Here is a 14786-nt window from a genome sequence, read left to right as displayed (position 1 = left end):
GCTAATGAAAATCCCAAACAAAACAATATCTTACTTTTTTAAAATCAGATGTTTTCTTTTTTTGTCTATTTTTACAATTGTGGCATTATTTATTCTGCTTTGGTAAAATATGTTTACTTTACCTTTAACAAGTTTGGGGCTTGTTAATGTCAACATCCCAGCATGCCCTGATAGATCAAGGCCACTAGCAAGCCATACTGGCCCACACAGAATGTCTTCCTTATGATCTTCTAAAAATGGACATAATCTAAGACCTAAAAAGAAAAATATACATTTTCTTTTAAATTAGTTGATAACTTAAAATGCAATATTTAATAAGAAAATACCCATCCCATTTACATTTAATACCACCACACAAAATACCACACTTAGAATGTGTTCAAGTAAGAATTCACTATCATGCTAAGGAGCTATAATCAATTATCTGATATATTATGGTGTTTTCCATTCCCATTTTATTTACATTCACCTTGATTTTCAAAAATAATAAAGCCATGACATAATTTGAAATCCCAAGGTATTAAAAAACAGGAATGCAAGTAACAGCGCAGCTGTGTTCACAAAGATGAGCTGAAAGTTAAAGCATTTGGCCAAAGCAGAATCATAGGTTATTTTTTAATCATGTACTCAAAAACCAAGTTTTTGCAAGCCATAAGAAAATCTTTGCCCAACATGATGCACTTGGATCACTACTCCTTTTACTGTCATGGACAACAGCTCTATAATTTAACTCACACTGTGATTCCTCTACATCCATGTGCTGCATTTCTTCATTCAAATCAACCAGGGACGGTCTCCCATTTTGTTCCACTTCAATGTTAAGAGCTGGAGACAAAGGAAAGGTGATCTGCCTATCTACTGCTGTTTCTAGAGGATAAAAATATTAGCAGACTTAATTTTACTTAATACCGATGAGTTACATGCCTAAAATCCTAAAATTATTGTTATACTGGGAACTGCTGTGATTTTCATCACAGATGCTACAAAATGGTTGTCAGGAGGGAGAAAAATTAGATTCAATTAATTGTTGCATACACTCATCTCTTTTTTAATGGTAGTAAAATATTCACCTGAAGAAATAATTTGCTGGCAACTGAACTAAAAGTTCTTACCCTGGGCTGCAGAGTACAAGCACCTGCAGCATTTTAAAAACAGCAATGTCTAAACCCAATCAAATGAGAATCTATCATGTTTCTAACACATACACAAAAATTCACACATACATGCACAAACACACATATGTATTTCTGAAATGGGAAATTTTTCAAGTTTCAATGTTTTTAACCCCCTGGGTAAAGTAGCCATTTTACTCTAAAATTACTGCCTGCCTTTAAAATTAACCTATTAATTAAGACCCTGAGAAGTAACATCTAGTTCCCAATGTTAAATGTGTACAATCTATTTTAATAATTCAAAACATCAAATTCTGAATGTGCAGGAAAGATAAAGATGGGTGTATTTCCGGATGACATGAAAGGGTGGGTTTCACTAATCACCTTAAAAGAATATGTGACTCCACAACAAAGTTCTTTTCCCAAACGAGTCTCAAGAATAGTGATGTATTAAGTTTAGTAATGCTAAAAGTGAAACAAATTCACAAAGGAAACTAATTCCATTTCCCAAAAAACCATAAGTAAATTACTTCAGTTTATGCAATTCTGAACAATAGTGAGCTACTGAAGTCTAAAATGTTCCGGGGATTAACTTTTGTAAATAAAATCACCAAAAGTAGAGCAGGAAAATATTGGGGAGGGGAATGAGAGAGTGGGAGGGACCAGTAAATCTAGACAATCAATTGAAAATTAGTTTTTTAAAGAAACCAACAAGATAAAATCTTCAAATATATATTTTGATTCATTCTTACCATTGACTTTCCCTAAGCCCGGAGCTTTATTTTTCAGCAGTGTCACTTGTATCTGTGGAATATTGGTGATGTTTGAGTTCAAAACAAATTTGAAGTCCACATGTCCAACCATACAAGCCTTAGGAAGAACCAATTCAAATACATGCTCATCCCAGCTGTTGCTGTCAAATAAGGAAGAACATGCTAAATACAGCAAAACTCTTTCTCCAGCCATAACCATATTACCATTACTATCACAATTTTACACTCTGATTTTTAGCCTCCAACAAAACTTAATGCTTCTCAATGATATCAGGAGAGGAGACAAGCAGCTCCCAACACAGGGTAAACTTAGGGCCATGAATTACCTTACTTTAGGAATCCACACGCCTTAGAAACTGTACATTATAATAACCCCTTGTTCCTTAAAGTGTGGACTATTATGCATCAGAATTATCTGCAGATTCCAGGGCCCGACCCTAAATCTATGAGTAGGGTCCCAGGAATCTGCATTTTAAAACAAGAACTTCTTATACATGTGCATTCTGATTTAAATTCCATATACATATGTGCTGAAAAACAAAAACAAAAATCTCCAAATCATACTCCTACACTAAGTTCCAGGTTCATATCCAAATGTCTACCACACAGCTCACATTTATCATAAATCCCAACTTCACGATTATCCATTCCAATCTCAGTAAACAAAATTCCACTTTTCATCTAGCTCAACTCAAAACCTTAAAGTCATTCCTGACTCTTCTCTCACACCAGACGGTCATTATATCAGCATATACTGTTCCTTCTACCTCCAAATTATGCCCATGTCCAGACGCTGATCACTCTTTTCCCTACCGCCATCAACTATCAGCAAGCTACCATCACCACTTCACACTGATTGCCACAATAGCTTCCAAACTAGTCTCTGTTGACTAGATCTATAGTCAACACAGCAGTCTTACTATATCCTTTGAGTATGTAAATTATATCACATCACCCCTGTAACTCAAAACCCTCTAACATCTTCCCACCTCACTCAGCATAAAATTCTCACTATGGCCTATAAACACATTCATGAACTGATTACCAGCTGCCTTTCTAGACCTTGCCTCCTACCACTCCCCCCACGCTCCTGAACTCTGACAAAACGGTCTTCTTGCTCTTCCTAAAATTCATAAAACATACTCCTCAGGATCTTTGCATTGCTATTGCCTCCAAATTAATGTCTTTATGGAGGCCTTTCTTTGGCCTCATATTAAAAATATTATATGCATTTGCTCTATCTCATTCTCATATATATGTACACACCTAAAAACTATAACCATACTGTTTTAACATATTTCAATAGCTTTTATGATTATATGACATAGTATATATTTGCTGTCTATCTATCCCCACTACAATGTAAACTCCATCAGTCATAAACTGTCAAATAAATTTGTGGATTGAGAGACCAAACTAACAGCAATGGTGGATTACTCTCATTATTTTATTCTACAACTAAGAATACAGCAATTTCCAAAATTAAAGTGATGAATAAAAGAAACAAAAGCTATTAATTTAAAAAAGTTAAGAGAAACAGTAATATACTAAGAATTCTATGTTACCTCTAACAAATAATACAATATGGATTTACAATTAAATACCTTGGAAGAATATTTTACCTGTCAGTCTGTAACTTCCAAGTTCTCGTATGCTGAGCAGCATCTCCGTGATGTTGCTGATGCAAATGTTGAGGATGCCTCCTTTGCTGCTGTTCTTGCTGAACTTCTACCCAGCATGGAGGAACAGTAGCTGAAAACCGTGGAGTCAAAGTCTCAAAGCGGGTTAGCTCCACTAAAGATGTCAAGATGTCAAGGGTGAATGGCTGGTCCACCAATAAATCAACTCCTTAATAACAGTGAATGTAGAATTTGAAATAGATTTAAAAAAAAAAAAAAGTAGTTTTAATTCATGTTTTTGCCTACTCAACTGCAACACTTACTAAATACCCTGAAAATTAATAATATAGGTTGAGATATCTAGCAGGTCACTACATGACAAACATAAGAAAAATCCACCTTGAATATTTTAAATATAGGAAGGGTATTCATTACTGGAGAAACCCAAACTCAACCTGTTAGGAGAGTCCTGACTGAGCTTTAACTAGCCCTAAATTAGTAAGAGGAACAAAAGTAATGGTGCTAAAATGCAAGTCAAACTTACATCAGATCAATATTAATTTTTAGATTTTCTTATTCATGAAAACAAAATGCTAACCATCAGCAAGCACATAACATCTGCCGTTGTAAACAGTGTTTTTCCACTTCTGTGGTAGTTAAGAATATCATATATACATACCAGCATTTAAGAATAACAACTGGCCTCAGAATGATTAGTTTTTTTAATAAATGTATGTATTCACATTCGTGAAATGTCTAACATTAGACAAAGGTGAAAGGCTGTTATTCTTGTTCCAATTAACAAAAGCTTAAAGAAAGACTAAAATACAAAATCTGGTAAGTTGAAAATATTTTCACAAAGAAAATTTACACCAAGTTCCGTAAATTATTATAAGTGTACTTCAAACCACATTTTTTCTCAAAGCTTACAGCTTTATAAATCTGACTGAAACTGTATTAAATTGTTTGTAAATATTAATAATATCAATGTCCTTCCTTTACATTAGTCATGCACTGCTTAACAACAGGATACATTCTGAGAAAATGCATCAACAGGTATTTTGTCATTGTGCAAACACCATAGAGTGCACTTACACATACCTAGATAGTATAGCCTACTACACACCTAGGCTATGTGGTATGGCCTACTGCTCCTGCACTAGAAGCCTGTATGTACAGCATGTTACTGTACAAAACAACACAAGAGAAAATAATGCAATCAGGAAACATGGCAAACATGAGATTGTAGGAAGCAACTGCCAGTGATACAGAGCATACTGTTTTCTGGCAAATATTTTTGTAAGTAGAAAGAGGACTTGCTAAAATAATAATTAAAAATATAGAATAGTAAATACACAAATCTGTATCAGAATCAATTATTATCATTATGAAGTATAATGTACTGTACATAACTGTATGTGCTACACTCTACATGACTGGCAGCACAGTTGGTTTGTTTATACCAGCATCATCACAAACACCTGAGTAATGCATTGTAACAGTAATGTTACAACAGCTAAGAAGTCGTTAGGCAACAGATATTTTTCAGCTCCATTATAATCATACAGGACCACTGTCATATATGTGGTTCATCGTTGACCAAAACATCGTTATGTGGCACATGACTGTATTTCCTTCTTTATAATCTGTAATTCATAGCTTTTCTACCAAATAGTATTTTTATGAACTTTATGAAAATTCTTCATTATACCAATAACTTATAAAATATGAAACATTCAGTATGTTAGCTTTTGAGCCAAGTTGTATACTTAATCAAGACAATCAAGTATTGACTAATTATAGCAAGAGAAATGAGTCAGTGTATCTCAACCTGAGATACTCCCAAGAGCCAAATGGATGGGGGCAATTACGTGTGCTACTAGAATCTAGTAGGCAGAAGCCAGAGATATTGCTAATGTAGCACAGGACATTCCTCCCACAGCAAAGAATGATCTAGTCCAAAATTTCAATAGTACTGATGAGGCTGAGAACCCTAGTATATAAGGTAGTGAAGACTATCATATATTATTATGATAATCACTAAAGTTAACGTGTATTATATTAGCAATCACTAAGAGTTTGCCTACGATGCACAGGAGAAGGATCAAATGCCCAAACATTAGTGCCCATTAAGATCAAATACCAACTTTATGTATTATTTCTACTTAGAATATAATTAAGTTTAAACATACTTTTCACTACAGATTTATAAACTTTTAAATGCTAGATGCGGGGAATAAAATGTGCCGAGTGCTAAGAGTAAAACATAACGGCTCTATGGAAGTACAACAGGACTAACAGCATGCATAAAGGTTGGGGAAAGAGAGCTCAGTGGGGAGAGCATGAAACTAAATATACACTATTATCTAAAGTTTTGCAATGGGGCAATGAGGGTCTGAATATGCTATTCCAGGGAGAGAGTATTTTTTGGCTTTTCAACTCCTGTAGTAATATCAGTAATATTGGCCATTCCACTAACTTTACACAGTTACTTAATGGACTCTTCTCTTTTCCATGTTTTTTCTCCTCCCTTGCTAGACCAAAAGCTCCTTAATAACCAATATGATGTTTTTACCTTAGGTAAACCCTGAGATAGGGACAATTACTGACCAATATTGGTCAACCTACTCACAGGTTGAGACCCACTTCTTATTTTAATGTTTGCAACGTTTTCCAACTACTGGAAAAATAATAATACACAAAAACAAGCCTAGTAAAAGAATGCCAATAAGGAAATGAACGTCCTCAGCAAAGTAACCAAGAGTTGACTATAAAAATTGAAACAGTGTTTTAAATATGTAAGACAGACTCAGAAAACTCCCAACATTACAGGAATTCCCATTTTTATAAAACATTTAATATCATACCTGAAATGCCAGGACTTGAAGGATTTGATAAAGGTTTGGAACCTTCTGAAGATGGTTCTATTCCTTTAGAAAGAGATCCATCCACTAGTATATCAGCTTCATCAATATCATCACAGGTTCCTCCAATTTGGAGAAAATGAAGCTCACCACCTACAGTGTAGTAAAATTCCATCAATACAGATACATGGAAAATGGGTAAACATACAAGTGTACTTTATTTAGTTAAGAAAATTTATTTTAATATCTCTTGATAGTCAGATAAAGAAGGCTACTAAAGTGATATATCTCCAAGAATTTAGAAGTTAAACTGCCAAAGAATTACAAACTGGAAATTAAGAAAACAGCAAATACGCAAATGTGTGAAATTAGTTATTCATCGAGTACTTACTTCCTATGTGTAAGGTACTACTTTTAATGCTTAAATTAATTCATTTAGTCTTCACAAAAAAACCCTGAGATAGGGACAATTACTGTGGCCACTTTACAGATGAGGAAACTAATGCATTAGCTATAGTGGGATCCATAGGCCGATATCTTAATCCCAGCAGTAACAAAACAAAACAAAACAGAGGCCCTGGCCATTGTGGCTAGGCTGGTTGGAGCATTGTCCCATGCACTGAAGGGTCACACACTTCGATTCCCAGTCAGGGCACATACCCAGGTTGTAGGTCCGATCCCCCAGTCAGGGCACATACAGGAGGCAACTGATCGGTGTTGCTCTCTCACACTGATGTTTCTCCCTCTCTCCATCTCCCTTCCTCTCCCTCCAAAATCAGTGTGTGTGTGTGTGTGTGTGTGCGTGTGGTGGTGGGTGGGGGAGAGACTTTATAAAAACTCTTAATTTCACAATGAAATGAAATCAAATTGAATTTCTACTTTTTACATCTCTATCAAAGAAAAAAACTAAGAACTTAGCAAATATTTAAGACAAAAATGAATGAATAAAAGTATATTCTAAGAAGGGTTTTGAAGATTCACTTCCAGAATTACAGAGTAAGGAGGACCATAAAGTCTCTTCTTGAAAAGAATATATAAACTTGGACAAAACTGTCATTCAACCAGGGTGGGCAACAAACGAAGCACAACAACCATCAAAGTGGGGAAAATCAGAATCCAGAGTTTCTACAATGTTATTTAAAATTTCCAGTATTAAATTAAAAACTATAAGACATGCAAAGAAAGAATAATCCATGCTTTAAAAAAACAAAATCAATGAGAAATATCTGAGTGTCCCAGATTAGATTTGGCAGACAAAAACTTCAAATAAGTAACTGTAAATATTTTCATAAAATAAGAAACCAGGTAGGAGAATTAAGGGAACAAATGGAGAAAATGACTCATGAAATAATCTCAAGGACAAAAAAGAAATATTCTAAAAGAATAAAAAGGAAATTCTGGAGTTGAAAAGTAAAATAACTAAAATTAAAAGTTCACTTGAGGGGCTCAAAGCACATTTTCAATGGCAGTAGAAGGAATCAGTGAAATAAAAATAGGCCAGGAGAAATTAACCAATCTAAATAAAAGAAAATATTTTTTAAATGAAAAGCATTTCATTGACTTATGGGACAGAACAAATCTAACAGCATACATCTAATGGAAATTCAAAAAAAAAAAAGAGAAGGGCAAAGAAAAAATTTCTGATAAAATAATGGGCAAAAACTGCCAAGATTTGATGAAAAAAATCACGTGAAAAATCCAAACAGTTCAATTACTCTCAAGTAGTATAAACACAAAAAGATCCACAGATACACATACATTACAGTCAAATTGCTGAAAAACAAGTCAATGAGAAAAATCTTCAAAGCAGCAAGTTAAAAATAACTCATCACAGACATGGAAACTACAAGGGAAATTAACAGCTAACATCAGAAACAATGGAGGGCCCAGCCAGCGTGGCTCAGCAGTTGAGCATCCACCTAGGATCCAGGAGATCGAGGTTCAATTCCAGGTCAGGGCACATGCAGGGTTTGAAGGCTCAATCCCCAGTTGGGGGCATGCAGGAGGCAGCAAATCAATGACTCTCTCATCATTGGATGTTTCTCTCTTTCTCTCCCTTCCTCTCTCTGAAATCAATAAAGATACTTAAAAAAAAGAAAAGAAAAAGAAACAATGAAAGCCAGAGGAAATAGAATGAAATGTACAGAAGCAGTAGTCAACCACTAAATCTACATATACACAGCACTATTCTTCAAAAAAGAAGGTGAAATAGCCCCTTGCTGGTTTGGCTCAGTGGTTAGAGCGTCAGCCACGGACCAAAGGGTCCCAGATTCTATTCTGGCCAAGGGCATGTACCTCAGTTGCAGGCTCACCCCTGGCCCTGGTCCGGGGCATGTGAGGGAGGCAATCAATATGTCTCTCTCACATTGATGTTTCTCCTCTCCCTCCCTCCCTCCCTCTCTCTCTCTCCCCCCTACTCTCCCTGAAAAAGCAATGGAAAAAGTATCCTCAGGTGAGGATTAAAAAAAGTGAAATAGATATTTCCAGATAAAGAGAGAATTTTTTGCTAGCAAACCTGCCTTATAGTAAATACTGAAGAAAGTCCTTCAAGATAAAAGAAAGCGGTACCAAATTCACAAGAGAAAACAGAAATAATAATTGAGAACAAAATATTTTTTCTCATTTGTTGCCTTTTTTACAAGACAAGGATTTTATAAAATAACTTTTTTTTGGTTGGATTTATAACTTATCTAAATGTAATACATAAGACAATAGTAGCACAAAGGTAGGGAAGAAAAAAGATTACAGAAAAGTTTCCATGCTTCACTAAAATTAAGTCACCATTATTCTGAAGTAGATTGTGGTAAGTTAAACCACTAAGAATATAACTCCAAAAATAAGAATGATGACGGTCCTCAATTTATGATTGGAGTTACTTCCCAATAAATCCATCCTAAACTGAAAATACTGAAATTGCATTTAATACACCTAACCTACTGAACATCATAGCTTAGCCCAGCTGGTTTCTACTGAATGCATATCACTTTTGCACCATTTTAAAGTCAAAACATCCTAAGTCAAACCATCTTAAGTTGGAGAATCGTCTCATATATTTTTAAAATTATTAACACAGGCACTAGTGACATCATGCCAAATGGCAAATAAAATTGTTTTCAGTGTTTGAATCTTTCAGATTAAGTCTCCAAAAAAGTCAACACACGAGTCTTCAGATTTTGGTACATTCTGGCAGTATAACATAGTTATAATCACTCTGATGACAGACTGCCAAGTCTGAATGCTGACTCTGTCATTTATTAGCTCTGTAACTTAGGCAAGTTACTTAACCTCTCTTTCCCTCAGTTTCCTTATCTATAAAATGGAGACAATGATAGCACATATCTCATAAGTTGGTACGATGACTAAACAAATTAATAGAGGTAAAGCTCTAACAATAATGAACTGGCTATACATGATCAATAAATTCATATTATCCTTCATACTACATAGTATTTTAATGGTTTTTCTGAACTTTATTCATTCTAATTCAAAGTTTTATTAATCTAAAATTACTCTGTCTTGCTCATTTTTCAAGTTAACTCTGTTAGGTTTTTATGTTATTTGAAGATGTTTTCCCCATGTTATTTCACTTGATGTATTTCAAAGAAGGCAATCTGAACCATGACATTCACCATTATCCTTCTTAGCTAAAGTCTTGAAATCTTTTTTTTTTAATATATCTTTATTGATTTCAGAGAGAGGAAAGGAGGGGAAGAGAGAGAGATAGAAACATCAATGATGAGAGAGTTATTGATTGGCTGCCTCCTGCACGCCCCGGAATGGGGATCGAGCCCACAACCCGGGAATGTGCCCTGACCGGGAATCGAACCTGGATCGCCTGGATCCTAGGTAGACGCTCAACCGCTGAGCCACGCCTGGCTGGGCTTGAAATCTTTTTAAAGAGAGGAAAAACAGGTTAATTCTTACCAGAACCACATGAGATATATAACTCTTCTCAAAACCAATTCCTCTGCCAAGTATTGGCTATAGTTACCTAGGCTTCAATATCTCCTGGCCCTAAATTCCTACGAAACTATCATCCTGATATTGTCAGTAATCCTTTTCAAACATTGCTTTTTTGCCCAGCCAGTGTGGCTCAGTGGTTGGGTGTTGACCTGAGAACCAGGAGGTCATGATTCAATTCCCAGTCAGGGCACAAACCCCGGTTTCTGGCTCAATTCCCAGTGGGAGGCACGCAGGAGGCAGCCCATCAATGACTCACTGATTCACTATCAACCAGAGGTCAGAAGTAAATAAAATTTTAAAAATTGGCAAAAGTAGTAATTACTTGCTAAATATTTTTATTTCAGAGGGAAATAAGAACCAATGCCTGTGCCAGAAACTTTACATACATCATTTCATCTAACCAGCCTGGAAACAGGCCTTTTTATCCTAGGTTATAAATAAATAAACAACGGTGTACTGAGTTTAAAGTAACTTGCCGAAGGCCACAAATTTGAACAGATGCAGAGTCAAGACTCACAGAAACAACAGCAGGTTTTCTTGAGGTTAAAGGAGAGAAAAAACTTTCTGAGATACTTATTAACTTATTTACAATTAGAATCCTTATCTAGAACAGTAGAAAAGTTTTAAAAACAGTTAAAACAGTAGAAAGATTTACCACTTCATTATAAAAGAACAAATTTCTATCTGCATGGATCTAAAATTCATACAAGGTATGCACATCAACGAATGCAATGTACAGTAACTTTATAAGGCTTGTAGATGAACCAAACAAACCAATCGCTTACCTTTGGTGCATGCACACAGCCTGTCTGTGCCGGAGCAGTAAATGACAGAAACAAACATATCCTGTTCCTCAGTGCCCTCCTTTTTGGGAGGTTCCACTTTGGCCAAAATTTCAAAATTTGAAAGATCTAATATTTTTACATATCCTCCCTGAGTGGTTATTACCAGGTGTCCAAGAGTAGAAATGTCAGACTTTTTTTCTCTCTCAATGCCATTCTTTGAGGTTAACTGCATTTCCTCAATAGGTTCCTCACAGTCATCCTCTCGATTATCCAATATATCTGGTGGAAGCAAAATGAGCGAGGTAATTGTGTCCTGGGGATCTTTGATATGTTGGATTTTTATTGGCTCCTCTTCTAAAGTCACTATCCGAGTGGCATAATTCATTTTATAAAGTATTAAATATCCACCACTAACATTCCTCTGCTCAGGCTGAATTATCAAAGGACTCTGTACATCTGCTGGTGATTCGTGTTGGATTACACTAATATTTGCACCGTTCACTACAGCAAGATTGGACTCCAGCTCACCTTTCCGTCTATTACATAGCGCAGAATTTAATTTATTTAAATTATTCAAGGCCTCTACTTGATTTATTGCACTCAAGGATTCAACAGGGCATGTCCGCAGTCCTACCAACAAATGAATTCCATCAGCACAAGGAGTTATTGAGTCTATACAAAGATTCTCCTCCTCTGCAAACTTTGGCAGCCTCAAGCACTGAACCAAAGTCCCAGGCTTGGGAAACACAGAGTTCCACTTCTCAGAATCTGGAGAGGTAAGGTTGGCCGCTGCATCCGCAAATTGCTGAATATAAGTCACGGGAGGATCCTGCAACAACAACTGCTCCTGACTATCCAGTTCCATTTCAATAATCTGTGGAACTGTAAAACCGTCGTCATGCAAACTTTTACTCATTATGTTGTTCATCTGTGAAAAGATTTTTCCTGCTTTCTCATCAGATTCCTTGATGCTATAAAGCAGCAAAATGGGTAAAGTCCTCCTCACTAGAGGAGAATTTAATTCTGAATTAGTGCAGGATTCATTGTCAGTTGACCCTTGCTCTGATATACTTTCACCCTGAGTTCTACTTAAACCATCCAGTGACCTGTGAGAATTACTACTAATGGGTGAGGTAGCGGGAGATTTATATGTTAATAAACCTCCAGCCAATAAACATGGAAAGGGAATGTTGTGTTGTTCCTGGTGCTTTTCCTTTGTCTTTTCACTCTTAGAGTTTGTTAAGCAAGGATTTGCCCCAAGTTCTTCAAGATCCTTAACAGTATCTTCAAGCACATTTGCAACAATCTCCCACTGAAGTTTTTCTGGCTGCTGGAGAATGCTGAGTGCTGTTATATCAAGGCTCACTTCCATGGCTTCCTTTTGTGATGTATGCCCTTTGAAAAAGAACAATATTCATTAGCAATGGCCTTGTGAATGTAAATCAAAATCTCTAGTGTGAGGTTTTTGTTAATTTTTATTTTCACTCATCTAGTCCATGAATTATAATTGTATAAGTAGAAGAATTTAAAGTATTTTAAAGGAAATTTAATCAAATTGGAGATGAACCTACCCAGAAAAACCATAATGGTAACCAAGAAACTCAAAATCATTTCCAATTCAGAATATATTTACCTGACAATTTGTTAGCAAAACCTTTTTTTTTTAATTAGGAGAATAAGAGGGTTAAGGAATGAACACATCATTAATATGAAAATAATAGGAATTCTACCATTTAATTCTAAACCAGAAGCACTCAATACTATTTATGTATCTGTCACTTATGTACTTTGAATATGCATGAAACATTATTGTAATCTCAGCTCCCTTTCCTTTACCATTTAGAAGTCATAGCATCCTCTCCTCTCTCCTATCCCACCATACTAATTATCAATCGATTGTCATAGCATGAAATTTAATTCTAACCTCAGCTTACAAAAAAGAAGAAAAATGTTCCCAAAATGTGTCCTTTTTAAATTGTAACGTCTCTATATTATATGCTAATTTTTAGTTCATTTAAAGTCAACATAGTACACCTTACTGAGCTTTTATCTAGTCTATTCTCTTCAAGCTGTCCCCTTACAAATAGTACAAAAGTCATGTCTGGCTCAATGCTCCAAATGTGCCATCTCTGTCTACACAAAACCCTAGGATAGATATCAGTCAACCCTGAACCAGGTAAAAATCTCTTGATACCAAACTGAAAGTTTCAACCAATCTGTTTTTTTCTGAATAGAACAAACCACTATCACTCAGGCAACAACAATATAATGACCACTCTAGGTAACTTGTGGAAATACAAAAAACAAAGTAGAATTGGCCTTACAATTTTAGGCAAGTACACAGAAGAGTAACAGAAATATAAAATAATTCAAGGTGATTGCATGAAAGTTTGAATGCTGCCCAAGTAAAGGAATCAGCAAGAAAGATTCATGGAACATCAAACATTTAAGATATACTGAGAGTTCTGTACCATTTTTGTTTACTAACTAGTTCACTAACAGTTTCTTCAAAATGCTCACTGACAGCTTTATCTAGAATTTTCTGAGATTTTCTTACTTCACATAATGTCAATGTGACCACCTAAAACTGAAACCATTTCTAGCTAAGCAGAAGAAAATTTTAGTTATAAACTCAACAATTTAATTGTCCTAATGGAGCTGTTCATTTATTTACCATTCATTTGGCTATATTCACGTGCAGCCTGTATACTGCCATACAATATTTATATATTTACTCTACTAATTTACTAATCTTGACTTGAAATTAAATGTCAATAGTGAGACTTTTATAACACGTAGTACACCATAATAACTCTTAAGGATGCTCAACTAGTTTACAGAGAAAACACTGAGGGCCAGAGAGTTAAAGTGACTTGACAAGACCAAAGAGCTATTTGGTAGAAGAGATCAAGCTCTAACCAAGTTTCCAGGTGACCAATGACCAGTTTATTATTTATCAAATTCAGAATACGCAATAGTAGCCCTTTTCTGTTTTTGCAAAAGGACAACAAAGATGGAAAAGAACATTAACATCATAAGACTAAACGTGTTTAAATGAAATCTTAATTATTCAAAAGCTACTTACACAACTGTACCTCATTTAGGGCATTTTCCTACATCTTTGTTAATTTTCTTCATTTCTAAGAACTACCTCAAAAGACAACTACGGGTTAATCCAAAACCAGAGCAGTATTGTTTGGTGGATTTAAAAAGGATTTCATGACAAATTATAATTTAAGAAAGCACCTGCTACTCTATACTAACTATAACTTTTGACAACTACACATACAAAACCATGTCTCTTCTACAGAGATTTAACAAGTTATACATGTCCTTAATTCATGAGATTTGACATTAGAGAATAGCCACAATGTAATAATGGTAACTTTTTAAAAATACTGGCTACTTCCATTATCCCCAAAACACTAATTAACAGATGTTAGTATAACTATTTTATATATTAGAAAATGCTATCAGACTATAATTAAATGATAGATTTGAATTCTGACATAGTAAACTATTTTGAGATGCACTATTAGCCTTACCTGTACCATAACTACATTAAAATATGAAGCATATTCATTTGCTTTAGTATTTCATAGGATAACAAGGCAGCATTTAGTTGAAGCCTAAATGTCTATAAATTTACACTTAAAAATGCATTTTCTAT

The 14786-nt window shown here is 35.1% G+C and overlaps 1 protein-coding gene across 11 annotated transcripts in view; it reads right to left on the bottom strand.

The window, feature by feature from the left end:
* Window positions 1-14786, bottom strand: part of BIRC6 (baculoviral IAP repeat containing 6) — a 152841-nt gene that overhangs the window by 104571 nt on the left and 33484 nt on the right. For 5 of the 11 annotated variants that reach the window (XM_087823450.1, XM_016218957.2, XM_087823455.1 and 2 more), the window contains exons 10-15: window positions 11117-12511; window positions 6372-6521; window positions 3508-3733; window positions 1865-2025; window positions 736-867; window positions 123-254 (exon numbers count right to left, since the gene is read on the bottom strand). In XM_087823450.1, coding sequence (XP_087679576.1) covers window positions 123-254; window positions 736-867; window positions 1865-2025; window positions 3508-3733; window positions 6372-6521; window positions 11117-12511 — 2196 coding nt within the window. The remainder of the gene's footprint in view (window positions 1-122; window positions 255-735; window positions 868-1864; window positions 2026-3507; window positions 3734-6371; window positions 6522-11116; window positions 12512-14786) is intronic. The other 6 variants (XM_087823452.1, XM_087823454.1, XM_087823453.1 and 3 more) reach the window with 2 other exon arrangements.

This window comes from Miniopterus natalensis, chromosome 13 (assembly GCF_054644295.1).
Source record: "Miniopterus natalensis isolate mMinNat1 chromosome 13, mMinNat1.hap1, whole genome shotgun sequence".
Classification (NCBI taxonomy): domain Eukaryota; kingdom Metazoa; phylum Chordata; class Mammalia; order Chiroptera; family Miniopteridae; genus Miniopterus; species Miniopterus natalensis.
Note: the sequence above shows the minus strand (reverse complement) of the source record. Positions and strands in the feature narration are given on the sequence as shown.